This window comes from Solea solea, chromosome 2 (genome assembly GCF_958295425.1).
Source record: "Solea solea chromosome 2, fSolSol10.1, whole genome shotgun sequence".
In the NCBI taxonomy this organism is placed as follows: Eukaryota; Metazoa; Chordata; class Actinopteri; order Pleuronectiformes; family Soleidae; genus Solea; species Solea solea.
The window spans coordinates 25086854-25110449 of NC_081135.1; the positions used below are offsets into that span (position 1 = coordinate 25086854).

Consider the following 23596-nt stretch of genomic DNA (forward strand, 5'->3'; position numbering starts at 1 on the left):
CCATCTGTCGCTGGGGAGCCTACTACTGTGTGTGTGTGTGTGTGTGTTGGGGGGGAGGGGCATTAGAAGGTAAGGCCAGGGCCACGTTGGATGTGTGAGTGGAGTATGGCTGCAAAAAACAATCGTTTTCATAATCGATTAATCTGTCCTCGATTAACCGATCACTGGTTTGGTCCATAAATGTTGAAAAATGTTTGTCTATGTTTCCCAGACCTTAAAATAATGACGTTCTCAAATGTCTTGTTTTGTACACAAACCAAAGTTATTCAGTTGGAATTATTTCCTTGTTATATAGAGAGCAGACGATATTCATTTGACGATTAATTTAGTAATCGATTGGATATCAATTCATTGTTGATTTTTAAATTTTAAATGTATTCTTGTGTGCTCAACTTCATGCCAGGACTCTTCTGTATGAAGCCATGTATCCACTGGTCCTGCAAATAAAGTATGTCACAATAAATGAGATCATAAATACCGTGTATTTAGCTGTGAATGATCCCCTGTGTCATGCTGGCAGTGTGGCTGCTCTAATCTGATTGATAATAAAAAAATCCCACTGATTAATATTCTTGAGTTCCAATGGCACTGTGACTGAGGTTTTATGGACCTGTGTGAATATTTTATGGGGATCTATTGGCACAAATGGAATATAATAGTGTATAGAGTAATCACATGAAACTAAGAACTGTATTTTATTACTCAAAATTACTGTCGGGCTTGGGTCCACTCCAGTCTAAAGGGGACAAACAAAAGGCTGGTACTCGAGAGCACTGTTCTTACTTTGCCTGAAGTCCATTACGGGTTCTCCTACCTTCTTGAAAAGAGAGGGTCAAGGGGAATGGTATTCAGTTGTTGCAGTCGGCAACCTCACTAAATCAACCCCTAAATCCTACAGAAAGTGCAGCGCTTCATAAAGAGCAGCTCCGGCTGAGTTGCCTTTTGTTACACACAGGCGAGAGCTCCTTAATGTGAAATATGAAATTAGTCATTTGTGCATTGTACCACTATGTCCAACAATACACAACAAGAAACAAATGTGAAGATAATCGCTCAAGAAATAAAAAGGTATTTCCCACGTGAATGTACCGCATTTGTACTTTTGGATTGTTTCGCTGCACCCAAAGCAATTTCAGCGGCGAGGGCTTGTGATGAAACACTATTTTCTGATTAAATCATCTGACTAATGACAAACCTATTGACATTTAATGTGCAGGCACATTTGCATTTAATTGCATTTACGGTTAAACACTGAACTAGCTTCCTGGTCACACAGTAACTGGGAAAAGTACAGATAAGTCCTGTTTTATTGGAAACGCCTCCAATAATCTTCAATTAGTTGGAAGTGATTTGACTCTGTGCCAACTATATTAAATCTGCCTCAAGTCTTGTTTGCTTATTTGCTTCATGTACGTGTCCTCATAACATTTAAATCATGTCATTTGTGGCACACAAACCCTAACCTAGTTATTTCATAAGCAATATCAATCAGATAAGACGGCAACATTTACAATCCTTAAATCTGTGTTACGGTGCCTTGTCGAAATGACACAGTTCATATTTGGCATCAATAAGTCTTAAGACCAACACTGCTCAATCTATGTTTTAAAGTTAGAAAAGGAAGCCTTTGACACACACACTACAATTGCTTTCACTATTCGTCATGTCCTTAACTGCGTGTGGACAAGCACAACACCCTCCATCATGCATACATGTATTACTTTTGCTTTTTTTTTTTATAGCTAATAAATAAAACCCCACTAGAGGACACACACAATAAAACAGTCTGGTCGGGTCACTTGGTTGTCTGGGGCACTGAGTTTAGAAACAGGAGGAGGGTGATTTGTATGGGAGCTGAGGAACTTTCTCCTCACTCTCACTCTCACTCTCTTCTCCATTGAGCTACATTTCTATTGAGATGTCAGAGTGACCCACAGACACACACACACACACACACAGACACACACATGCTGGTTCTGCATCCTTTGTGTGGACACTCATAGACATAATGCATTCCTGAGCCCCTATCCTAACCTTAACCATCACAACTTAATGCCTAACCCAGGGGTGTCAAACATACGGCCCACGGGCCAGAACCAGCCCACCCAAGCGACCAATCTGGGCCCGCAGGATGAATTTGTAAAAAAATCTCACAATATGACTTCAGTCTGCTCATAATGTGAAAAACCATATTTGTTAGTTTCAGATGCCTGTGACTGTAAATGTTTTGTGCCGTCGTAATGCACATGTGTGAAAGGTAAACTTTTGCGTAATATTGTTGAAGTTTCAGGTTGTTCATAATAGGTTTTGTAAAAAGATACTTCATCAAATGTAAAGGGAAACGTTTGGAGATCTTATTGTTCATGGGTTGTTATGCTATGATTTTACTCGTCCGGCCCACTTGAGTGCTAATTGCGTTGTATGTGACTCCTGAACTAAAATGAGTTTGACACCCCTGGCCTAACCCTCACCCTAATTTCAACCCTAACCCTAAAACCAGGTCTTAATTCTCAAAAAAGCCTGTTAAAGTTGTGTGTACCAGCCAAAATGTCCTCACAAAGATTTGCTTGACAACTGGTCCTGACAGCCGACTTAAGACATGCACACACACACACACACACACACACACACACACACAGTCTAGTTTCCATGACTTCAGAGAACATTTGATTGACTAACAATTATTTCCTGGATACTTACTCTACCCTTAACCATAACTACCACCAGCATAACCTGCACCATGACCTAATTCTATGACATGTCTTCACCTTCAAATGTAATAATTTACATTATGGGGACTTGCTTATTCCCCTATGAGGAAAAAAAAGTCCCCATAATGTGACTGTAAACACATTTAGATCCCCACAACATGAGTGCAATCTGGGACACAGACAAACACACACAACATTCTGATTCCTAGCTATTTCTACTCTTTTAATCCATCACTTTTGCTTACTTTACCGCAGCGGAAATACAAATATAAATGAAGAAAACACTGCTTTGCCTCATTTAGTGATCTCCATTGTATCTTCAGGTGTTGCATGTGTTCTACAGGCCGCCAAAGCACACTGAACAGTGATCTCAAGAGTGTGTAGTGTGTGTGTGTGTGTGTGTGTGTGTGTGAGCCTGGGTGTGCGAATGTTGGCCACCTCAGCATTGATCCACCTCTAAGCCTGGGTCATTGCTTGTGGCCTGAAGGTGAGGTAACCGTAAAGAGGCTTTCATCAGATTACAGCTCATTCTCGGTCTTCCAGCATCATTTATCTCACTGCTGCTTTCAAACACCTCGCTCTTCCCCACTCGTCCTCTGCTGCTGAGCACTTGGCCGCCGTCGAGCCACAGTGTAAAAGTTTATCTCCAATCCCCCCGTGGCGCCACTTCCCTTTTCGAATGCCCCCTATGAGCCGAGAAAGGCTGTTCAGAGTTGCATGACTGCACGTCCAAGTGAACATTCAGAATGCATGAAATTAAAAAATCTTTCAGTGCGGTGTCTTTTCATAGGCACAGCCGTATGTTCTTTTCTCTTCCACTACTTCGGATAACTGTTGCTTCCATCTGTTGTTTCCAAGAGATAAGACTTTGTTTAAAAAGCCATTAAGCTTCAATTTCCTATAATTACTCTTTCGCTCATTTGGTTAATTTTGTCACTTCCAGCAAGCAGTAAAATGAAAAAGAAATTGTTTGTTATATTTCATGACTGGTTTATAATCTTATTAATCCTGGTAAATCTTATGTTCTTGTTACATAGTTTATGCACCGAAACAAATGAATCATATGTTTACAATCTATTTGGCAATATAATTATAAACTAATAATAATTCAGGTTCTAGTGCATGGCAGTTAGTACCTTATATCACTAATTAATATATGTAATGTCTAAATATTTGTCCCAAATAGGTGTAAAAGTACTATAAAAATTAGAATTACACATTATTATTATGTATTATTGAATGATATTCCATTTGGTAGTGATGGAGCTAACTCTAAATAACAAATTCCTTATCTAAATATGCTCCTACAGGGTTTTTAATGTCACAATATACAAAGTAACGAGTAGGGCAATAACTAAAGCTGTGAATTAATGAAGTAATGACATTCAGGTACCTGCAAAATGCACTTGTCTCTAGAAATTGGGCGCAGATGAATTTGTTTCTTTTCCACTGGGGGAAACACACAGATGTGATGGTGTGAGCATACAACTTGAGACTGTGGTAAATACTGCAACACACACACACAGATTTGCTCAGTGTAAAGCTTCGCCTTCTGTCTTCTCACGCTTTCTTTCCATTAGCCACGCTGCACACAGCTCTGTCTCTGTAGACCCGTCCTGAATTACTGAATTACTGAATTCAATTGTAGCTCTGTTCTCCACTTGCTCTCCTCATCCCCTTCGCCATTTGTTTGTATTTACCCTGTTAGCACACATCCGCATACAAACAGTATTACTATGCATTATGCATGAGAACGCAAATTGACCCCACAGACAACCCTGATCAGATTTACGTTAGACATCGGCCGAAATTCTTGGGAAAGCACGTAAAAAAGCATACATACATGCACAGTGCACACTATACATACTACACACACATGCAGCAGATGTGCCACAGTATATGGAGAGACTCTTTCAGCTACGAACCCACAATGACAGCCAAGCACACACATAAACACACACACATTCACAAAATGCCACAGTGCCACGAGGCTCTGTCATGCTGCGAGTCAGACCGAGGTGAATCTCGTGGCTCTCAACCCGACACTGTTCTCATCACCCTGGTGGCGCACGGACTAATATGCATTTAGCGTATAGAGTCACCCACATCATTAAAGGAGGCATCCAGACAGAATATATATCAGTGAGCTGAATGGAATAACAAACAGCACTATAGCTGAACACTACTTTGAAATGCGTGTGTGTGTGTGTGTGTGCATGAGAAAAAAGCCAGTGGGAAGGACAGCACGGGTGTATATTAATGGGATTAGAATCGACTTTACCCTTTCTCTCCCCTCTTCTCTTACGCTCCTTACCCCCCCACCCCACAGTTAACCCTTTTTCGAACCCTCCTACCTTTGTGTCACCTTGCTTATTCTCTACATCTTACAGTCCATCCCCCTAATTTCATGGTGGCATTATTGTTTGTTGTTTATTTGTGTTTTTGCTGTGTTCGTCGCAGTCTCCCTTTTTACGTTCCTCTTTTCCATTTCACTCTTTCTATTCACTCCTCTCGTAAAACTCGCAGTCTTCCCTCGTCTGGCGTCGTCCGTCTTTCTCTTAAATACGTAACAGAAACACAGAGGCCTGCTGCAGATGAGTTCCATCAGACAAAGAAGCCCTTGTAGATGTTTTGTGCTTTGTGTGGAGTCTGAGTCTTTTTGGCTTATGTTCACTGCACTTACATAACCCGTCGTCAAAGCGCTGCACAGTGAGAGCATTGCAACACAGACACTCCATGAACTGCACCGCCTGAATGATTGTCTCTCTGGTGCTACATTTTCACCAAAAACCTGCAGGATGAGGTCAACAGTGCAAACTTTCACTGTACCAAAAAAAACAAACCCATGAGGATGTGGGTGTTGTTTTTTAGGCACTACAAATACTATGGTTTGAAGAGGCTTAGTCTCACAATAATATTATTGCTCTTGGCTGGACAAATCTATAGAAGACACAATCTTTATCAGGTCTTTTTTACATCTGTTGGCCGCAAAAAAAAAGGAGACAGGATTCTTTGACGTCTGGCCAGACAAAAGCAAAGCCAAGAAAAGCAGCACATGGGGTCTAATTCAAGTTTGGGGCAGACTTTTGTGACACATTTCTACAACCGTGCTCTCTTCCTGTCACTTCATTATCTCCATACCCTATTGAACAACACTGGAAATGAAAGTAAATGTTCCAACTTATGTTTCGCACAATAACTCTGTTGCATGGAAGCATCACAGTTGGCAGCCGTAGAATTGCCTGGTGCACGCTGAGCTTCACTTGACTGTAAACACTGCAAAGTGTAAAACAAAGAGATGCTCCTAAAAAAAACAACAACATGCATGATTAGCCACAAGGTGAGTCTTATTAAGTGACTCGGGAAGGCTTGTGGATTGACACCAAAACACTCTCAAATTCATCAGAGCGGTGCTTTTACATCATTCCATCATCCACTCATGGCATCTTTTTTCCCTCTGCATCCTCTATTCAAATACCTTGCATCCGCTCAAACCTATTATTATATCTCAGGGGTTCTGCAGGTCATGAATCTAATTAGACGTTTTATGCATATGGTGATTTTCATGCTTAGAGGAGGCTGATCTGCTGTTCTAGAGAAGATTGCAGAGCTCACAACAGCCAGATAAACACTGTGCATGTTGTGTGTCTTGCCTCTCCCAGTGTATTACAGTTTTTATATTGCTTTATCTTCACTGCAGCAGAACACTTGCATGGTATGTAAATGTCTGCAAGTGTTTTCTTTCAAGAGACTTCCTCATTGCATAGACAGTTGTGCACTAACACACGCGCGCACACGAGTGTTAGTACAAAACAAACCAAATAACCACATTTTTCTTGTTGACGGTCTTTGTTTTCTTCAATTTTATGAATCTTTTCTTTTTTTTATCTCAAACTGCAGAAGTGGAAAAGAGGTCACACACACTTACAAGTTGCCATTTTCTAGTTAAGAACCGGAAGGGTACGTGGTAGCAAGACCAACATTTGCATGCGGAACAAAGGAAATAAAAGAAGAAATGCCTGCACACTAAAGCTCAGCAGGCTTGCTGTCTATAATTACTTCCTCCCGGCTCTGGCAAACTACTAATTATGAAGATGTTTCATGTGCCATTACTGCACAATCTATAGAGGAAGAGAGAGGGAGAGAGAAAACACTGTATGTGAGAAATTCTTTCTTTCTCTTATTTATTTATTTCTTCACTTGCTTATTAACAAACTGCTGATATTTTAGACAGACAGATAGACAGATAGACAGATAGATAGATAGATAGATAGATAGATAGATAGCACGTGACGCAAATCAATTTCACTCCCAGTGTTTACATGCTGTACACGAGTATCAAATTCACAGTTTAGTCCCTTAAATTATTAATTGCCACACATCATGAAGGATTCCACTGACTGTCACTGATCTGCTGCTGCCGCTCAAATGTCTCTAAGCGCTCTTTTTTTGTTTGTTGTTGTTTTTTTTTTAAGCACCAAATGTTCCGTTGAAAACAATAGAGGGAAAACAATAGCAGAGGATGCCGAGGTACTGTCCTCCATGTGCCTGATGTCCCGAGACAATCATTCACAGAGTGGTGGTGAGCATAAGGCTGTGGGGCAGCATCATTGGCTTTTCGGAACCATTTTAACATGAGGACATTTAAACTGTTCTTCTGGATAGACACTGTACAAGATGCAAATGTTAGTCTTTGTGTGTGTGTGTGTGTGGGGGGGGGGGGGGGGGGGGGGGGGGGGGTATGATTACATACAAAACCCACGGTGCTGAACAAAAGAAAACTCACTCACCTCAGAGATGCAACATATTAGCGTGATGTTCCTTCTTCATACTCGAGTCCACATACAAAATCAAAGAAAACAAACCCCAGATGAAATGAACACAGGAAAATCCCCAATCAGTCGTTGTTGGTCAGCTTGAAGAACCCAACATCGCGTCTGGATGAAGCGGATTCGGTCCAAAATCAGAGAACAACTCCAGAAACCTTTGAAGCGAGGATGAAACAATGCTCAACTCCTCTCCTCCTCTCCTCTCTTTCTCCTCTCCTCCTCCGCTCTTGGCTTCAATTCCACACTTTATGCCTCTCGCCCCTTTGTCGTCCAGACAGACGCGCTGTTGTTAGTCAGCACCTCATGTAATATTAACGGCCGATAATGGACACAGCGCGACGCAAAATGGAAATGCAGCCTTGTGGGGTTTTTTTTTATTATTCCATGTTTACACCATGCACCCAATTGTATCCCCCTCCGTTCAGAGAGCAGTGAACGCGCTTCCTTTGTGTCTCCCCTCACTGAACGGGTTAAACCATTCCCGCAGCACGGGAGGGGGGGAGTGTGGAGATCGGAGCTGTCCATGTGATTACACGGGAACGAATGGGCTTGGTGACTCGTGGCCAAATGTTGTTATTGTCGGGGATAAAGAAACTGGAGGATGAAAAGAGGAGAGAAAGGGGGCGAGAGGGGAGAAGGATGAGGAGGCGAAGGGGAAAGTGAGGAGGGAGATGCAGTGAGCAAGTGGAGGATTTGTTTTTTTTTGGAATTTACAAAAAAAACACCAAAAAACTGGCTCCACAGTGTAATCAGGATCTATTGAAATTGAGAAGACTTGTAATAAACAGGTGACACTTAAACACTCTTACTTGATATTTCCTGAGTCTCAGTGTGAGAAATCTCTAATCACTCTAATCTCTGGTAAAACCCAACAACACTAAACCATTTTTCTTCTCGCATGCAAGCAGGATTTCTCCCTCAGCTCGCTCGCATGCTAGATTATGCAACAGAGATATAATTACGTGGAGAGTAATGGTGAGGAAGAGGAGAAACTGGCCTTTTGTGAGCCCTTTGTTCTGCTGCCTGTCAGCACGGTGTTAGTTCAGGACCTCGGAGAGCTCCCAGTCAGACTCAACCACCTGAGACAATAAAGAGCTGCTCTTGTATGATCGTAACTCAGCTGTGTTTGTTCATTCATGACATTAGTGTGCACTGAGAGGCAGCAGCTTGTGTTCAAGCACCTGCCCCTTTGGAAGAAAACAAAACGTTTTTTTTTTTAAATCTAATTCATATTCAGTTTATTGATGTGGCCCACAGCATAAAGTCTTAATTAAAAGTGTTTAATTTGTGTGTAGGCATAATACAACTATTATTATACATATTAAACATCTGCACAAGTATATGGTTATTGAATGTGTGAGCACAAGATGTGGCAGTGTATTATTATTATTTTGTCCTTATAATAATATGACGTAGGTTCCCTTATTTCACTTTAGCCCAACGAATAATAATAAAATAATAATAATAGTAATATTTAAATCACGTTTGAAGGTTAAACACAACGTGTTTAAACTAGAAAAATGAGATGAGACAACATCCCCCTGAATGGCAAACCAAAATAAGGAAAAGGGGAATGCAAAAAAATAAGATATACTTGATCTGAAAATATAATGAAGAGTGTTGCACGGGACATTTTCTAACACGTGTCCCACATGAGATCATCTGCACAGCCCTTAATCCATCACCAGGCTGCTGCAGCCTTTGAGCAAAAACACTCAGCTTTACAAAGTGGAAGACTCAACGCTCTGTATAGGCCTGCTATATACTGTGTGTATATATAGAGGTGTGATATAAGCCAGCAGCGCCATCTCTCGGAGCATAATAAGCTTCCGGTGAGGGAAGCATTCACACGTTTCAATAACCAGATGAATCCTGTTGTAGTCTATTGTTGGCGAATTGGGTTCAATGTGTCTTTGAGTCTTTGAGTGCAATAATCATCCAAGAAGGGAACCAGGGAATAATAATGTTATAATAATAATAATACTCATAATGATGGGTTAAGGTTATTTAAATGTTTCTACGTCTTAATTGTCGTTTACTTTCACTGTTTTATTTCACAACTGACCACAGAAACAACAAGATGAATATAATATTTCGTACCCTCCTCATCTCATCATATATCCTATATGTGTAATAACCCAGCCCACACTGCAGACAATATTAACATTAACATGTTTAATATTTAATGCAGTGGTGTCTGTAGCAACTGCTTCTGTTGTTTCTGCTGATTACAGACACGCATAGGATTGTGTTTCGGTGTTACATAACCATGTGTGAGTTGGAGGCTTTAATACAGCGCATGCCTGGAGGTTCACGTCCATAATTGTTTGTGGTTTTCCCCGAGTTTTTTTTTTGGTCAATCGTGGATTGGAAAAAATGCAGTAATCTAATCCTAATTCAATTTTGACCTCATGAAGGACGTATCGTTCTTGTAATCTGAGGTTTTATGTTCCTTTAAAATACATTTCAGAGATCATCATGTCCCTACATGATAGAGCAGCATCTGTGCCTTTAAGAGCATCCCTCGCAGCAGCATCCTCCTCCTCTTCTGTCACGGACGCGCACACATCGGCTCAATATTAGAGAAATAGAGCTTAGCCTTCTGCGCTCTCACACACTCATTATATAGCTACATTGTAGTCTCACATTATTACATTCTATCGTCGTCATTCACTCCACTAGACATTGATGCATTTGCTTCAACCGTCGCCGTAGCGGTCCATCCGATCGTTATAGTGTTTATCTTATTTCTTATTTTTTTCCTTCCTGCATCATCCAAAGACTGATCAACGCTTCAAGATGGCTGAGTTGAATTTGGGGAAGGGGCTGACTGCAGGGAAAGTGGCCAGTAACGTGCAGAAAAAACTAACCAGAGCTCAGGAGAAGGTAAGAGCTCAGCTTCATTTATTTACACACTTCAATGCCAGCGTGGGAAATCGTGTTTCAGGGCCCACATGAAGGGCTGATGCAAAGCAAAGCAGGGGTCGATGCTGCATCCTCCAGCAAAGGCGCAGTGTCGCATCACGTCGTTTGTTGTAATAAGAGCGGATCAGAGCCGTGGATGCTGTGTTTGGGGACGGGGGGTGTGTGTGATTCACGTGCACGCTTCCTTCACTCAATGTCAAGCAGCGGACACGTTCATGATGAAGTAAAAAAAAAAAACACAGGCCACTGTAAAGGCCTCGACTCTTTTATTTTACCCCCAAAGCCTGATGTGTCTCTGGCAAAGCTGCTAATGAGAGTTTTCACACACAGATACATTAGAATGCAGCCCACTCCCGTGCATTTTTATTATATTATATATGGTTTTTTTTTTATAATAAATACAAAACCTATTTGCTACAATATGTAAAGGCTTATGCGTTCACGCACCTGCGGGTTGTGCGCTGAATAAATGTCAGGGGGCGCTACTTGTCCATCAAAAATCCTGTTGGGCTGAAGGAAAACAGATCGTGTTTCCTGTGAAGTCAATATGTGCTGGGAATGTACTAGATAATGTATGGCTTATATTTTATTTTTCGCACTGTGTGGTTTTAGGTTGAGGGTTGGAATTGGGGTCAAGATAAGGATTGGAATTAAGTTTATATGGTTAAGGGAGTGAGGGCTTATGGAATGCATTATGTCTATTATGTCTATGAGTGTCCCCACAATCATAGAGATACAAGTGTGTTTGTGTTGTACTGGCAATGTATCTTCCTATCAATGGAATATATTCAAAATGTTATATTATGAGAAAGACAGAGAGAGAGAGAGATCAAAATAAACATATCAGACTTTTTTCTGATATGTTCATTCATTCATTCATTCATCTTCTACCGTTTTATCCTGCACATGAGGCTGCTGCTGCCAGTCCTAGCTGACATAGGGCGAAAAGCAGGGTCAGGTCGCCCGTGACATGTAGCGTATTAAACTGAAAACTGAGCAGAATGGTTTTGCAATAATGTGTTGCTACTCATGTCATTGTCACCTACGTCTAACGTGCTGCTGGGTGTTTGGCGGACAGGTTCTCCAGAAGCTGGGAAAAGCCGACGAGACCAAAGATACTGCCTTTGAGGAAGGAGTTATCAACTTCAACAAACAATATGTGAGTACAGTCCAGCGACAGAGACGTGCAGCAGATTAAAAGCGTTGTCTAGAGCTCAACTGTACTCTTATCTCCAGCCATACTTGCCACTTATAGCCTCGTGCTCTATGTTTCACCCACAGACTGAAGGCAGCAAACTGCAGAGGGACCTTAGGGTGTACTTGGAGGCAGTGAAAGGTGAACAAATCTGCATCTACAAACACAATAATGGATACCTCATATACCGATTATCACCTTGGTGTTTATTCTTTAGCTATTTTGCCCACTTGCTTTTTATTGTTCTTAAATCGCACTTTTCCTTTAATTCCATTTTAAAGTCTAATGTTTTCCTTGGATAATTTGCCTGCTTGTTTTCATTGTCTTTTAATTACAATGTAATGTTGAAATTCTAACGTCCCTGGAATGTGTTTTCTGCCTCTGTAAAGCACTTTGAATTGCCTTGTGCACAAATGTAGCAGTCCAGTGTGTTTGCTTGTTCTCAGCGATGCACGAGTCCTCCAAGAACCTGCAGGAATGTCTGGGTGACATGTACGAGCCAGAGTGGTACGGCAAGAACGAAGTGGATTCCGTACTGGAGGTCAGACACACTTTTAAAAGCGGGTTTTTGTCTGTGTGTAAGTGTGTGTGTAAGAGGGGGATGATTAACAGGTCAGTGTGTGTGTTTTTTTATTTTGAAGAATGGGCTTAAAGTTTTAAAAGTTGGCTTTGGCTCGTGAGAAAAGCCAAGCAATTATCCTCCGGCTTGTTTGTTTGTTGAAATTGGTTTTGGATTAATGGTTCTTGTCTGACAGTACTGTTAAATGGGGTTTCCATTTATTCTTAATGTAGCCACAAGACCATTAGCCAAAACATAGCAAATCAAGCAACTGGAAATAACGCCAGGTAAGAGATGGAGACACTTATATAGCTCTATTTTGTTAATCCACGCTGCAGGACTGTGATGTGCTTTGGACGGATTACCACCAGAAGTTGGTCGATCATGCTCTCATTTCCATGGATACTTACCTGGGCCAGTTCCCTGATATTAAGGTAAGCTGTGTGGCCATATCAACATAGAACTTCACCTGAAGTAGCAGCAGCAGCAGCAGCAGCAAAGTGTTTTCACTATATCGTTGTGTACAACATATTACAGATTATGTTTTAGATGTGACAGACATAATGACAGCCTAGAAAGACACCATATATAGAGGTATAATAACACTTTCTTCATATTTACTCTCTTGCTTTCTACTTTCCAGGCACGCATTGCGAAGAGGGACAGGAAGCTGGTTGATTTCGACAGTGCCAGGCACAACTACGCTACCACGCACAAGGCCAAGAAAAAAGACGGGGGCATTAAAATTACGAAGGTAAATTAAAATGCGCCGTCGTTTTAATGCCCGGCATCATCACCCTTCTATGCTATCATAAATTCAACACATGATATTTTGTTAATTTGATCAACAATTCCAAATCTGTCTCTTCAAGCCGTCGTCTTTGTTGGAGAGGGCCGCTCCAGGTTGGGCTCAGGGGATCCTGTCCGCACACAGCGTCGCCCAGAGCAGTCTGTCCAGGAGCCAGGTACACAATCGAACACCTTCTTGCTATGAAAAACTGATGACGCCTGTCCAGTTTTTTTTTTTTCTGCTATTCTAACTCGTCTAGATAGATGAATGGTGGTTTCGTTCTATCTTGGTTCCATTTTTTACGAATTGAAAATGACAATAACAAAGCAATGGTGGCCACTGGATGTGCTTGAGTCGAGTTGCCAATGTTGCATTACACGACACAATGACCTGGATGAACCTTTACAGTCAGTCACATTATGAATTGATCAAATATGTTTCCATGTAGAGACATGAAGAATAAATCAAGTTAAAGGTTCAGGGGGGAAGACAAATAGAAGTTGTTAGCCAGATAATGATTGTGGCTCAGTCTGATGCCTTCTGAAGTCATGCAGAAGACCGTGTGTGTGTGTGTGTGTGTGTGTGTGTGTGTGTGTGTTTCAGGCTGAGGAGGAGTTGGAGAGAGCCCAGAAGGTGTTTGAGGAAATTAATATTGACTTGCAAGAAGAGCTGCCATCTCTCTGGAACAGGTGTGTATCTGATTTTCCCCTTGACGGATAGACGGCGTAATTTCATTTCACTTACGTTTACCCTCACAGGATACCGAACTAAGTCAAGCTAATAATAATGCGGTCAATGTTGTCTCTCTTTGTCTCTAGTCGTGTTGGGTTTTACGTCAGCACCTTCCAGAGTTTGGCCGGCTTCGAGGAGAAGTTTCACAAAGAAATGAGCCGGGTGAGACGCCCCCCACAGACCTCGAGTGGTGCTGTATTTAGATAAAGACCAGACAAAACAAACTGACGGACAAACAATATCAGATAACACTTGATGGAAACCATTTACAATGCCAGGCTGACTGTATTAGTAGGGGCTTGTTGCCCTGGAGCGTGGCTGGTGAAACCTAACACCCTCTCTTTGCCTTCCCCGCAGTTGGATCAGGATTTGTATGATGTCTTAGAGAAGCTGGAGGAAATAGACCCAACCAGGTTAGTGAGCAAATGTTCATCACTTAAACACACTCATAGCAAGACTGATTATCGCAGAGTGGACTTTGATGCATTGTGTACATCCTGGAAATCATTTTAGAGTGCTGCTCGTTAATTAATCCCTTTGGCAGGGGAAAAAAAAGAGTACATGCTAGAGGTCTATGCCTTATTTTACTCCTCAACAGTAAATCATCTTTCCTGAGCTGTTTGCACATGTCCAGTTCTCCTCAGAGACATCAGTCAACATGCTATATTCATTTATGAGTCTGCATCAGAAGATGGAATAGCAGTCATTTGGCAGCTTGTTTCCAGTGAACACATTTATTTTCCCAGTTTTTCCTGTGTGTTTTCTCTTATAGCTTAGAGGTAAACAAACAAAACCGGCAATGTTCTTTTGGTACAAAAGACACATATTTTTCTTCCACTTTCTACTTGAATATTCAGTGCCATCTGAAGTAGTAGTGGAGGTCTGGTACTAGAAGAAGAACTAGCGGAGGAGAAATGTGGGAAATCAGGACCCTAACGTAGATCTTCAAATTTAAAATTAAATGAAAGCTTGATCTCTGTATATGGTAAATATGAGACACATGAACAGACACACAAAATGACATGCATTAACCTGGAGTCACCCCTGAACCCCCCCATCCCCCCCCACCACCCCTTGCAGAAAGACAGGTAACCGCGGCGCCTCAACGTCAGGAGCAAATAGGAGGTAACCTGCAGCAACCGTGGTAACCGTAGTGACACAACTGTCTGTCTCCAGCTGTCTTTATGTCAGTCAGTCAGTCGGTAGTTTGGGGAGGTTTCTAATGACCTCAGATGTGCAAGTGAATTCACGGATCCATGTTTTCTGTCTGATCAGAGTGTTGTGTTCGCAGAGCTGCAGATATGCGAGAGCTGAACGAAACTGTCTTTAACGCTGCACCGAGGCGAGGCTGCTTCATAGCGAAGTAGCCAAAATCTAAAGGCTCATCACATCTCGTCACTCCTTAAATAAGAAATGAAAACCCCTCATGCCCACAAATGCAACAAGTGTCTTCTGAGTGTCATCTGATTTTCTCATAAATCAGTGTGTAACACAACAGTGCGCTGTGTCAATGTTTTAATTCAATTGCGGGGTAATTCACTTTTACGACCTGTAGGAACACATCAGTTTTATGATGCCTGGGGTTCTTGGACCCCAGTGTATTCTGTCCAATGAGCTTGATTAGTAATACAGTCTTAATGTAGTTTCCTTTCGCTTTGAGACACATGTCGTTTAAAGCCACCGGTGTGCATGACTGTCTCATGCAGCAGTAAGTGGCAGGCACGTTCCAAGCTCTTTACATATCTGCAGACCTGTGGCTGCTTTGTCAGCTTCAGGACATGTCCTGTGTAACAGCGAATGCCTCATATCACTGCTCATTTGTGAGGATTTACACGAGGCACAAACTAAGCCTGTTTGCATGGAATGGGAGGGAGGGAGGGAGGGCGGGATGATGATGGGGCGGATGGCGAGTTAACCTTTTCGTGCATGACCGCACTTGCAATGACAACTTCCTCTCGAACCCTTGTCGAGCATGCCTTGTAACTTCTCTCCTGTCATGTGTGTTTAGCTTTTAGCTGCTCTCCTGTTTCTCGTCTCATTTGTTACACACATGTTACTTTCCCTGTAATCTGCCTTTGTTCTTGTTTTGCCCTCCCTCTCTCACTCTCTCATTCACTCAGTGAGAAAGAACCATCTAACCACACTCTCAGGCCAGGAGGACCTCCCCCTATCCCCAAATCTCCATCCAAGGTAGATTCATGCACACACACGGGTTTCGTACTGAATTCTGTCTCTGTAACGAATGGTGTTATTAAAAGGAGTAAAGTCAGTGAACAAAACAAGGACTCCAGTGAGCATTTTCTAACTGTTTAAGTATTCCTGGTGAATGATCCGCCAGAACTTATTGGAAGACTGAATGATTTGAGCAGGAAAACATGTGCCAAAAGATCATGTTGAGCCCGTAAAAGTGTTGGAGTGGCTTTGGATGTTATCAGTGTAATGGGGGAAAAACATGTGGATTCTTGAATAGTGTTCTTCCAGGAATAAGGAGAAAACTCCAAATAGCACACTTACGCGCAAGTAGTACAATAGAATCGCATGGCGTGACGCTGAGCATGCACGTGCCAGCAAGTGTATAAAAGATAGTTCAATCGGAGCCTTCACATCTGCCTTAATCGTCCTTATTTTCTCCACAACAATGACTATGAAAAACACAAATTCAGTTTGAAAACGTGCCTGTCAGTGGCAAAGGCCCAATGAATTGTCCAAAAAAAACGACAATTAAGATTCAGAGCGCTGAAATCCTGTTCGCGTCTTGCCTGCGGAACAACTTGATGACCGTGTTTCTTTCTCCGTTCTAGCTTAAGCCAGCAGTGCCTCCTCCACCAAAGGTGACCCCATCTAAAGAGATGAAAACAGAGAACATCATCAACTTGTTTGATGCTGCAGCCGCTCCTGATATCAGTGTCACTTCCCCCACAGAGGTTAGTGACACACTGTGGACTAGCCCTTTAACGATATCCTCCTCCGTGCGGGTCAGAACCATTCAATTATTCTTCACACAAGTTCACACATCCTATTCTATTCTATTCTATTCTATTCTATACTATTGTCTATGTCTACTTCCTGGTGCCCTCCACATCACCCAGTTAGACAATGAGTCCTCCTATTCCTGTTGTTGCCAGTTTGACAGTCCTGCAGTGAGCAGCCTACTGGACATGGACCTGGACTCTTTCAGTGCAGCAACCAAACCCTCCGTGGTCTCACAGGTGGATGAGTTATGGCATGAACATAGTCGGAGAGACACTTCCCAGCCAGAAATGCCAAGCTTCACAAGAGATTTTTCCATTCTATTCTTCTCCTCTATTGAAGTATGATGCTGGATGTCCAGGTTAAACAGCATTCAAAAGAGTTTAATACCTAAAACAAAGTTTTAGTATTAGTTGCCAGTAGTTTGATTTTGAAATGCAGTGAAACAAATAGTGTATATTCTGGATCCAAAATGAAATCACTTGGTAAGTTTGGCATTGTCTCAGGAGTTGCTCGTTCTGCTTCTTTTCTAATTTTCCGAACAAAAGGCGGATGGCAGCATGATGATCTGCAGAGAGCAGCCTCTAGTGACCACTTCCTCCTGCTTCCGCAGTTATCCACAGATCAATCATGGCATGAACCGATAACCAATATTCCTGCTGTGCTCTGACTGTTTTCCTCCTAAGTTCTGCAGAAAATAATTTGAACACGCAGGAATGAGTTGAGCGGCAACCCTAACCCTTACTTACATTGACGGAGAGATAAATGAAACACTTATGTCAGCTGTTTGACTTATGTCTGGTCTGCTGTTATTAAACCTCAGTGTAGTATCATCCACAGAAGAATGGAATATAGACTATTGTACACTTAAACGTAGCTGGGAGACCCTGACCTTAATATGACACACTTTAATGCTCTTGTGGTTAAAGTTTACACCAGTTTCCTTTGAGCTGCAGCTATTGTGCACAAAGACTTTCAAGAAGCAGACATGATGCCTTGGAAAGTAGCAGTCAGTGATGTTATATTGAGTGATGGTGACATCAAATTATATTCATGTTATATTATGGTATACTAAAGTGTGAGAGTCACAAAACATTAAGGTTAGGTGGTTGTAATAACTCAATATTGAGTTTTTTGTTTTCTTTGCAATGCACATTTAAAGGAACATAGTGAGTGACTTATTTCATGTTGGTAGGAATGACACTGATTTTGAATGAGATTAGCTTTTTTATAATAAATATTCCACAGACTAAGAGGTAGGGATTGGCAACTGGACTGAATACTATACTCCTTTTTTTTTATTTAGTTGCACTAATTACTTCAGATCTCCTGCTTAACACGCATGGGACCTGCACTGGAAATGTGAATGCGAGTAAATACTTTGTTCAGTCATTTTGTTCTGGTCCTTTCATCCTCTTGCTTTTGTGTTTCCCACAGCCAGCGAACTGGGACTCATGGGTGAGCTTTTCATCCTCATCTTGAACCAAACGTTTACACCTATACTGTGCAATGATACAAATAAATAATGACCATTATGATCATCATCTTTATCAGCATTATTATTATTTGTGCGTAGTTACCACCAGTTCATTTGTCATTGTTTGCTTTTACTACTTTATGTGTGTGGCCGTCAACGCGACACCCTACTGCTACACACATGCCGAAGCTCCTATGTATCCATTATACTATATATCATTGTATATTTTTCCATGAATGAGCCATTTTCATTTCATTTCATAAATCTGTCCCAAATCTGTTTGTGTCTTGTCCTTGTGTCTGCAGTGCTTGATGTGATGACACTAAACACTGAAGATGGATTGTTGTACAACACAAATAGAACTTGGGATTTTAAATCAATTCAGTTTCAAATGGACATATCACACAATGACTTTTATTCAACAAAATGGTCAATATTGACTAATAGGAATAGGGTATGATCATAGGACACCACATCTACGCAAAATCTACGTTGATATTCTGAGATGTGTACAATTTGTAACTGAATTGGTCTATTTTCTTCCGTTGCCCCTTGTGTCCCTGTATGTGAACATGTCGCAGTAACATCGTCCATGTGACACACAGGGTACCAAAGTTGAGTGAAGTTGCTCATGACTGAAGTGGGTTGTGACACCGAAGAGTTTGCGGGCAACTTCACAAAACCGTTTCTTGCAACTTGGCATCTTTGATTATTAAGTGACCTTGTTTTGTGTTGACTGTAAGAGGGATGTGTCTCAACGATCGTACCTTTCTAGCTGCGTAAGAGCTTGAGGCAAAGCCGCGGTGGCTCTGAAAGGGACGACGCGTCTGCTCTTATAAACATCCCTTCCTCTTTCTCCATCCGAACATAGCCGTGAGAATATAAACCATGCTTGCTAACCACACACAGAAGATCCAACATCTATCTTCTGATGGGAAAAGGCTGATTTTTTTTTTTCTTTCTTGCCTTCTACTACCACCTTTCCTTCCTTCTTGATTTTCCTTTTTATTTAAACCTCTCTGTGAGGGTTTAACCTTCTCCTCCAATCCTTATGATGATGATGATGATGATGATGATGATGATGGTGATGATGATGAGGAACCGCTGACACCTGCTACAGACCTCCTCTCATCAATTACCATGGCATCTTTCATGGTCTCCTGTTCCTCATGTCTGCAAATCCTTTTCCGTTCTTCTGTATTGCAACTGATATCTTTCTAAATCTAAATAATGCTTGACGCCAACTCCTCAAATCCTCATTCATGTTCAAACTCATTAAAAGGCCATTCTAATGGATTTTCTTTATAGCTTTTAGCCCTTTTGTTACTTAGGCATCTTTCACGTCCTTGTTCAAATATCTGTAAAACAGGCACAGCAATGAAATTAGTCAATCATACAAACTGGAAAGTAGTCTTATGGTTGCAAAATGAACTTCCATTGTGAAGCCTTGAGATTGCCATTATTTATCATCTATTTTCCTCTAAATGGGAAACTTAATTTACAAAATCAACACCATGTTCTATTGGAGAAGACCTGACACTAGCATTTGAGACCATTAACTCCAACAACATTATAAATCAATTTTCCATTAGCCTTCCATTCATATTGACTTGTTTTTACTGGAAGGCTGAACTTGTTTTCATGTACAGCCTGTTAGTGAAATGCTAATATTATGCGATTATGTTCAGTGCACTAACATAATGTTTACCATGTTCAATGGTGACTTGGTTTAACATGTTACAATGCTAACGTAGTACAAACTACAGTTAAGGCTCATGGGAATTTCATTTTGTGACCTGATAATGAGAATTCCCTTTGCTATGGCAACTTAGTGTAATCATACGACATTAATATGAGATAATTATGCAAAAAACAAACTGTAAACCACTCGTGGTAAAATAATCAGAGATCAACAGAGTGAACAGCATATCACAAACAAGTTTTATTTAATGGGCTAAAGCATTCAAAAATCACTTGTATGGTCCTTTAATGTTGGAACTACTTACCCATCTTTTTGATAGTATTCCTATACATCCCAATTGTGCCCTTTTTAATGTCCATATCAACTAGTTCTCCCTTTACTTTGATTCATCCCAATAAAATTCTCTGACGTATCTAATTCTAACAAATCCATGTAAGACCAATACGATTAAATATCTCTTATGACCTTTGATTCCCTAAATCCTGACCCTTGCCCCTCAGTCTGAGGACAGGAATATCGAGGAAAAGGAAACCCAGAAGCACTATGACCCTGTGGCTGCTGCTGCAGAGGCCTGGGGGGATGAAAGCTCACAGCCTGTCCGCTATGACCCCATAGCAGTGGCCTCAGAGGGCTGGGGGGATGATGGAACCCAACCTGTTTGCGATGACCCTGTGACTGAGGCTCAGGAAGAATGGGGGGATGATGGGAGCCAGCCGGTTCATTATGACCCTGTGGCTGAAGCCCAGGAGGACTGGGGTGATGATGAGAGCCAGCCAGTCACAGAGGTGCCAGCCACCACAGATGAAACACCTCCTGCTGAATCTCCAGGTGACACCGTTGAGGAAGAAGCTGCCCCAGCTGCTGCCACGTTGGATAATGAAGAGGGTCAGGTAACCAAGGAGTGAGAGAGAGAGAGAGAAATGGAGAGATGCATCTGGACGAAAATGATGGATGCATCGCCTCTTGAGAAGGAGTTTTGAGCATGGGAAAGGAAACAGGTGATAGAGAGAGAAACTGTGAATGGAAGGGTGGAGAGATGGCGGAACCTTGGGATGGAAAGAGTTAGGATGCATCTAGGATGCATCAACTGTGGCCCAGGGGGCAAAAAGGATATTAATTGACGAGGGAAAGAAAAGAACAGCTACATCTGCTTCTCAGTGCACATAGTTAATCACTGCTAATTGCAGTATCATAATAGTCTGTGCAAAAGGTTTATATTTATGGCAGCTGTGCAGTAGAATCTAACTATGCTGTCTGTTCAACATGTATGCATGCTGTTTGTCGGTCCGGTCTCTGTCCTACCATTTTACCACTGCATTATTTAGGACCTAAAAATGTGTCTCATTCTCTAACCCCTTTGCTGTCACTGCTCTAATGTCTCTTTGTTTAGCAGGGTGAGTCTGAAGCAGCTGCCGAGGCAGCAACTGCAGAAGAAACAGCGGTAGAAGAGGTAAGGGCCAGAGCTACTGCAAAACCTCACTCAGTTTATGGTTGAGGATTTTACATACGATACAAGTCATGGTTGTCGACTGTCTAGACACCTGCAGTAGCAGCAGAATCACCAGAAGCAGCTCCAGAACCTGCAGAACCCGCAGAACCCGCAGAACCTGCAGAACCTGCACAGCCTGCCCAGCCTGCTGAGCCTGCAAAGCCTGCTGAGCCTGCAGAGCCTGCAGTACCTGCAGTACCTGCAGAAATGCCACCCGGCTTCTTGTTCAAGGTGAATATGCTGGACAAAAAAAACATAAAAAACAACAATTCAAACATTTCCATCCAGTTGATCATGTGTGTATGGGGATAATTCATGATTGTAGGTTGAAGTCATGCATGATTACGCTGCCAACGACACAGACGAACTGGAGATGAAGGTTGGAGATGTCGTCCTAGTACTCACCTTCGACAATCTTGATGAACAGGTACACACACACACGCACACACACACACACACACACAGGTACGCTCTGTGATGTCACAGTGACGTGCTGAAACTGGGTTGATATATCTGTGTGTCTGTATTTAGGATGACGGCTGGCTGATGGGAATAAAGCAGGACGAGTGGCAGCAGAAGAAAGAGGATGCCGCTAAAGGAGTATTTCCTGAAAACTTCACCCAGAGGCTGTGAATGCGAAGGATAAAACACCATCCCAGCTTCTTTCTCTGTGTCTCCCTTCCTCTTACCTCTATCCTTCATATCCCCTCTCTTGCCCTGATACTGTATCTTTACCAGGACTTTGGCCATAGAAGCAGAGCTGTCACAGCCCTTGCTGAAATCATGCATTTCTAAGGTCTGTTACGCTGTGCTAAAAGCAGATCTTGACATTTCTGTGGATTTTTTTTGCCAACATTTTTGAATTACAAACGTGTATGTCGTGTTACTGGTGCCAGCTGCTGTGTTGCTCCTCACTACCAGAGGTTCGATACAGGGATGGGGTACCTTTGCAATGGCTACTGCTGTAATTTCATGAATGTTTAATGTGTATTCATGTTTCTTCATGAACTCCCCAAGGCATTGTCCACCACTATAGCAGAGCAAATGTCTTTTGAGGGTTGTTTTTGCTCATCTGATATTGAGCGATTGCGGACAGTGAGCAATTATTAAGACAATGCCAAGTGTAGCAACATATCCCTTTTACACTTACACACACACATATATATATCTGTTTCACAAAGTTTGAGGGGAAGTCATTACTAAAACCAGGCACGCACGGAGTCGTCTCCACTATGTTTAGAAATCCCTAGCTGCCAACTTAATCTCAGTTAAAAAGAACTTTGCGCACACAAGCTGCCAAAGTCTAATCAACTCAATGCACATAATTAGTCCCAATGTTCTTGCACCGGAGATCACACTCCTGGCACAATGCCTTTTTGACACATCCAGCCAATCCTTTACCCCAAATTTAATTATCGACTTGTGAATCATGAGCCCTTGGTTGTTACTTTTGGTGTTTTTGGTGGTTCAAGTAGAGTAAAGCTGTTGTTAGAATCCTCCTAAATACCAATACAGTTAACTGGTCATCAAACACCAGTCTAGTTAAGGTGACTGCACAACGTCAGTATGAAAATGAGAGTAAAATTCAAACCCTATAGAACCTAAAAAAAAACAAACAAAAAAAAATGACTGTTGATGTTTGTTTTCAACAGTCATCTTTTCACACGGGTTTCCAAATATGCATTATAGTCACTATTGAGACACATGGGAAGCTGCTCCTAGTTGTGCAATAGTCAGGCAGACACATTTACAGTTACAGCCTAATATTAATCAATATATAACTGAGCCAGCCTCATTGGTTTAAAAAAAAAAATGTGCCGAAAAACATTTCCTTCTGTTTGCATCGAGACTACTTGGCTCCAATGCAGATGACTCCAAATATGCACCAGAGCAACTTCATTTATTTTTGTATGCTGCAGAGCAATGATTACATATAAACTAATGTAACTATGTCAACGCGATTGCCAACTAAGGATGTTATGGAGTGTTTTGTACTTGTCAGGTTTACTGCTCTCAACATAGCCACACACCGTAGGTAGTTCTGTTATCTATTCGGCCACTGACTTAAATGAGATTCACATTCCTCACGATGTTATTGACATGTAGTAAGTGTGAGAGGAAGTGTGTGTGTGTGTGTGTGTGTGTGTGTGTGAGATCCTATGTGCGTGTGTTTATGACTGAATTGGGAACACAAATTCTTTATCTATAGGCTACTAT

At 41.7% G+C, this 23596-nt stretch overlaps 2 protein-coding genes across 9 annotated transcripts in view; one reads left to right on the forward strand and one right to left on the reverse strand.

Moving 5' to 3' along the window:
* Nucleotides 1-8059, reverse strand: part of tmem198a (transmembrane protein 198a) — a 32206-nt gene extending 24147 nt beyond the window's left edge. The window contains exon 1 of the mRNA XM_058622957.1: nucleotides 7502-8059. The gene's annotated coding sequence lies outside the window, so the exon portion shown is untranslated. The remainder of the gene's footprint in view (nucleotides 1-7501) is intronic.
* Nucleotides 8060-10078: 2019 nt separating this feature from the next.
* LOC131446252 (myc box-dependent-interacting protein 1) lies at nucleotides 10079-22825 on the forward strand. 8 transcript variants are annotated; one of them, XM_058617389.1, is made up of 20 exons: nucleotides 10079-10426; nucleotides 11544-11624; nucleotides 11747-11801; nucleotides 12107-12201; nucleotides 12558-12653; nucleotides 12863-12973; nucleotides 13092-13184; nucleotides 13613-13698; nucleotides 13828-13903; nucleotides 14099-14154; nucleotides 14822-14866; nucleotides 15862-15931; nucleotides 16543-16665; nucleotides 16867-16950; nucleotides 18149-18169; nucleotides 20391-20780; nucleotides 21284-21340; nucleotides 21428-21610; nucleotides 21705-21806; nucleotides 21911-22825. In XM_058617389.1, the coding sequence occupies exons 1-20, from the start codon at nucleotides 10340-10342 to the stop codon at nucleotides 22010-22012; spliced, it is 2013 nt and encodes a 670-aa protein (XP_058473372.1). In that variant the 5' UTR covers nucleotides 10079-10339; the 3' UTR covers nucleotides 22013-22825. The 8 variants fall into 8 exon arrangements, with proteins under 8 accessions (XP_058473372.1, XP_058473379.1, XP_058473363.1 ...); XM_058617380.1 differs by having other exon boundaries at nucleotides 10080-10426; nucleotides 21281-21340; XM_058617396.1 differs by lacking the exon at nucleotides 14822-14866 and having other exon boundaries at nucleotides 21281-21340.
* The last annotated feature ends 771 nt before the right edge of the window (nucleotides 22826-23596 follow it).

What these genes read in the sequence shown, in the direction of transcription:
- LOC131446252 (XM_058617380.1), top strand. Translation starts at nt 10,340, where the DNA reads ATGGCTGAGTTGAATTTGGGGAAGGGGCTGACTGCAGGGAAAGTGGCC. An exon ending in TCCCCAAATCTCCATCCAAG is followed by an intron (nt 15,932 to 16,542) that starts GTAGATTCATGC and finishes TCTCCGTTCTAG; the next exon opens with CTTAAGCCAGCAGTGCCTCC. An exon ending in CACCCGGCTTCTTGTTCAAG is followed by an intron (nt 21,611 to 21,704) that starts GTGAATATGCTG and finishes TCATGATTGTAG; the next exon opens with GTTGAAGTCATGCATGATTA.